The 5,098-nt window shown below is 36.8% G+C and overlaps 1 protein-coding gene across 1 annotated transcript; it reads right to left on the reverse strand.

Annotated features, from left to right (window-relative positions):
* Positions 1–3,194: 3,194 nt before the first annotated feature.
* LOC131056530 (putative germin-like protein 2-3) lies at positions 3,195–4,580 on the reverse strand. The gene is made up of 3 exons (XM_059220507.1): positions 4,426–4,580; positions 3,822–3,889; positions 3,195–3,727 (listed from the first exon to the last, which is right to left on the reverse strand). Exons 1-3 carry the CDS (start codon positions 4,578–4,580, stop codon positions 3,195–3,197), a joined length of 756 nt encoding a protein of 251 aa, XP_059076490.1.
* Positions 4,581–5,098: the final 518 nt, after the last annotated feature.

The raw sequence follows: 5,098 nt of genomic DNA on the forward strand, positions 1-5,098 counted from the left end.
CCAGGATGCTCATTAGATTATATAGTAATCATCAGCACATTGTTCAAGACAACCTCAACTGCTCATCGATTCCTATAACTCATCACGTGGTTTCCTCTTCATGCAATGTACTCGCTCATTCCCAAGATAAAACCATTATTTCTACATGCCAAAAACTACTTGAAACTCATCACATACAACATGCATACATGGCATAATCATAACCGATCACCATTTGATCATAAATCAATACAATCGATTCACTAAGTTCCATCAATTAGGGTTTCGCATATCAATAGGTAGGGTTACCAGTTGATCTCACTGCTTCTAAAGTAATATCAGTTTCCTCCACTTGCTCAACTACCGGTTGCAAGAAAACATCATTACCGGTTACAATTGATATCAATGACAACACAATAGTTCATCAATGCAATCTTTAATCAAATGCCAACAAACTGGAATCTCTACGGGTCCTTGACATCCTCAAACTCAAACTAATCCTCCAACTCTCCAATCCAATCAATCAGATCCTCTGAGTTTAGTGTTCTGGAAAAGTTTGAAACCTCCACTTTATGAACTTTACTAACTTGCACCACTGCTCTCAGAATTCTTTCCTCTCTTCTGTCTTCTTTTCCTTCAGCCTCTTCTATCTTGAGCTCTTCTCCAGATTCTTCATATTTATCCTCAGACTCTGGATTCCTCTGCAAACCAGTCAATGCATTTCAGATCTCGTTCTACGTCTCATTCTTGAAATCCTCCATCATCTTCTCTACCCTCCAGTGGTTCATCCTTCTAGGTGGCATCTCCTCCTCTACTCTAGTGAAATGCCTCAACTCGACGATCTAACTACCGTTTTTAATTTCCTCACACTCGGCAATCTATTGAACACACTCGCAGCCTGCCTCCACTCAAAGATCTGTTCACCCAAAGGAATTCCTCAAGGTTTGCAACTAGCTCTTCCGTCAACCGGTTCATGACCAACTCTGATACCACTTGATGCAACCATAATCAATGACTCCTCAAAAGAGAACTGACCGGCTTATACAACAAGAGTAACACAGCAAAAGCAACAATAAAACATAGGAAGATTACAGAAATAGATAATATCATTATCTTAGAATCTCCGATAACCAATTGGTTATCATCATATAGTCATCATAGAACATCTGATAGTCAACCGGTTACATGTAGGCTACATGAAAGATAAAATCCATCTGAAACACTCAAAGTCAACTGGATCTCTAATCACCAATATAAATCCTTATTCTGATCTCTGCTACTCACAAATGATTGCATAACGCCATATATATACCCTTTGAAACATATTCGGGTCGGCCACAAAAGATTATATTTACCAATGCAAGAAAATGAAATGTGTAAATAGGTCAACCCCGAGAATGACTGGAAACTCTCCAGAAAATAACCACCAAGAAGTACAGATCAATGGGAAGGTCGGCCAAGGACTTAGGAACATTAAGAAAGACCCAAAATAGATCCACACGCCAAGAAACCGCATTAGAAAAGAACAAACTCCAACCGGTAAGCCCAAAACTATTTCGGAACCTAGAAACAGTCAAACTGGAAGTAATATCTTGCTAGAAAAGAATCAACGTTAGGGTATTAACTTATTTGATAACCTGAACTGGTTATCCTAAGTATACCATAACTATTGAACTATGGATTATCTAGAAGTGTGAAGATGTTTTATTTTCAAATATATTATTTGGATTTTATATTCAATACTAGAAACAATGATTGTGTTTCCCTTTCTTTCATAAGGAGAAAATTTTGGTAGACATCATTAAACCACATGGAAATATGATATAAATGGGTATTTTAGTTTTTTTATCCTACCAATCTAGTCTAATTGTGATAGTATTTTTCCAATCATTATTATTACTAATAATTCCTACTTGATGGTTTATACTATCATCATTGTAACTAAACATGGTGCTAGTTGTAACATTTCATTTATTATTTTTTATTCACTTAAAACTATTTTATTACTATCTATGGCAATGTTTATAGTTTAGTTATCTTCTCCTAACTTAGTGTATTATAGATAATAATTAATAATCAATATCAAGTCTATGGGTCACAAATTGAAGTCCACAATATGTAATTCTTATTTTCCTAGGTAATTTAGTTATTTAAATATATAGGAAGGGAGCACCCTTTAGTTATATTTTAGTTTTTCTAGATTATAATATACCATTTAACTTAGAGTTGTCCACTTCATCATATAATTTTAACAATGAGATTTACCCAATGTCAATTTTTTGATATCCACTCACATCAAACATTAGATACTAAACCGTAGGGTTAAATAAGTATATTGATATAATTTATAAAATCTTTACATAACTGCATTTAATTTTCTTGATATGAATTTTGTCTTATGCAAGGAATTTGTGGTAATGGTTTCAAGATCAACACATATACCACCATACGATCCTCTACAAAAAGAGAGATACTGCTCATACAAGTTGAGACATGCTTATAACAAAGGGAGACCCCTAAAAAAAAATTATAAGCCACCACAAGAACAAATGCAACTAAGAAAAACCTAGACCATGGGATGCAAATCCAAACAAAAAAAAAACATAAAACCCTTATGCAAGACTTTTTTTATTGTGTATAACCATAGGGCCATCCAAAGTACATAGGAGAATAAATTATTGCAAATCATGAGGGTTGTCAGCGAGCATTATTTATTCTATTGTGGCAATCAAAGTTTCATTGAATAGTCCAAAATCTAATCTTTTAGCAGCCTTTTAGCATTATATCAAGTACGTCATCCAATAGTGGGTATGGGACTAAAAGACTAGACAACTTATATTTTTAATAAGGCGTAATTTGAGATTAACTGGTTTATATATATATATATAAATATAAAATAAAAAAAATTCGTATGAAAAACCCAACTTCAAAAGCTAAAAGTGTTTAAGAAAACAAAGACCAAAATCATTCCAAGAGCCATACTTTTAGTATTACCCATTGTTCATCAACTGAATGCTATTTGATTTATAATTAATTCAACTTCCCAAATAATTGGAATATTGCAGCCATAGTAGACACTAGTTTCTAAAGAATATTGAGCCACACATAACAAAAGAATTAAATCATCATTCATAATTCGTTAGTCTGCATGCCTGGCCTCTTGTTCAATTTATTCAGGAATGATAAAGAAGGAATGGCAAAAGAACCCATGGAAGCTATTGCATGAATTTGCCCTGAATGAAATCGACTACTGTTTTATCACTGCGGAAGGCCTTGGTCAATACACCATCTGGCATAGGAGGATTTGCTGCAAAGAGGGAATTGGCAGTAACCTGAATTCCTGGATTTTGGCTGCTCAACGCAGCGATGGCCACTGCATTTCGCTCCCCCACATTCTGCTGGAAATGTAGCAATCCTTTGGGAAACACAAACACATCCCCTTTCTTCAACACCTTGCTGTAAAACTTGTTTGTTGTATCGATGAATCCCACTAGCAATTGGCCTTTAAGTAAAACCAGGATTTCTGAGGCTCTTGGATGGGTGTGAGGAGGAATAATTCCATCCACAGCGTAGTCTATACGAACCAACGATATTCCCAGAGTGTTTAACCCCGGAATCTGGTTAACGTTGGCTGCTGTTACGTTAGACCCTACGGCGTTGTTTGTGTCCCCTCGTCGCAGCCCTCCGAAGAAGAAGTCCTCTGCTGAAACCATTTTGGGGTCCTTGCAAGAGAAGCCGTTCACTGAAACTGTTCATATTCATATTCATGTTAACTTAGTACTCTTACATGCACACAGATAGCTAAAACAGAAAAAAACGAAATTCCATGCATGAAACTTTACCTTGGCCTTGCCTGTCTGCAACACAGAAATCTTGCAAGGAATCGGGATCTCCTCCCATCACAACCTCACTGCAACAACACATAAATACACACAGAAAAATTAAGCTCAAGCTCAAGCAGCCTGCCATTTTTCCCAAAAAGATTATATCAACTGAGAAAACTCTGAGAAGTGAATGTGATTGAATTGCAAATCATAATTCAACATTATATAGTGAAAATTGTAAAGGAGAGATTCAAAGTCACGTCGGCAATACCGCGTAAAGCCTTTTAATATGAATTATACACGGTCTTCATTACATAGGGGACCAAGAACGACAAAATCGAAGAAGGGGGCGGCATTTCGAATCCACTCATAACAACCAAAATGTATTAGACAAACATCCTTTAAAGTGTACATATACAACAAAGACAGTAAATAATACAAAACTAATCTGTTTAAATAAATACGAGAACAACATGGAAAGGCAGGCAGCGAGCAGGTAGGATTAAGACGGGAAAAAAAAATGCACTACTACAAGGAAAAAGCCAAAGGAATGGGCTGGGCTTAACCAGCATACACTAAGCTTTGACCGCTTCGGCGGCTGGTGTGAACCCCATACTTTTACTGTCTATTCCCTTTCAATGAACTGGCACTGTTAACTTGTTCAAATTCAAACTGCCCTCCCGCGCAAAGTACGGTAGAAACCCGTAAGCGTTTGATCTTTAATCTTCTGTCGACTTCAGTTTTAATCCGCATACATCTGAATAACGCTGCCACCATCATCTAAGACGTGGGTATTTTTCCAGCACAAGGGTGATCCATTAGCTTCTGTCTATGCAAATGGGAGCTTCTAACAGGGTATCCACATCCATCAAATCATAATGGAATGGGCGATGATTGTTAGAATTTTACAGTTAGAAATGCTCTGCTAGACATGTATGCAAAATGTGGAAGCATAGACAAGGCACGTGAGCTGTTTGACAGAATGCCTATATGAATTGGGCTTTATAATCTGCTCATGGCCTCTTCGTGAAATAGAGCTTCAATGTTCTTTCTATCCCATGCTTCCTGCAGATGAAATAAAGCACGTAGGGATCTTACACACAGAGGAATGAGCCTCAAGGGTGTGACAATGTTGAACAGAGAAAAATGTGGCCAATGAGAGAGAAATTGGCCAGAGCAAGAAACTAACGGCCTAAATAAAGTCACGGCAGTCCAAGAGTTGGTATTTCATGTAGACACAACCATAAAATAAGAAAATGTCATGGAATGTTAGCATGCTACATAGACATCCAAGC

This window comes from Cryptomeria japonica, chromosome 5 (assembly GCF_030272615.1).
Source record: "Cryptomeria japonica chromosome 5, Sugi_1.0, whole genome shotgun sequence".
NCBI lineage: Eukaryota > Viridiplantae > Streptophyta > Pinopsida > Cupressales > Cupressaceae > Cryptomeria > Cryptomeria japonica.

What these genes read in the sequence shown, in the direction of transcription:
- LOC131056530 (XM_059220507.1), bottom strand. Translation starts at nt 4,580, where the DNA reads ATGGTGGCAGCGTTATTCAGATGTATGCGGATTAAAACTGAAGTCGAC. An exon ending in TCATTGAAAGGGAATAGACA is followed by an intron (nt 3,890 to 4,425) that starts GTAAAAGTATGG and finishes GTGTTGTTGCAG; the next exon opens with TGAGGTTGTGATGGGAGGAG. An exon ending in TGCAGACAGGCAAGGCCAAG is followed by an intron (nt 3,728 to 3,821) that starts GTAAAGTTTCAT and finishes GAATATGAACAG; the next exon opens with TTTCAGTGAACGGCTTCTCT.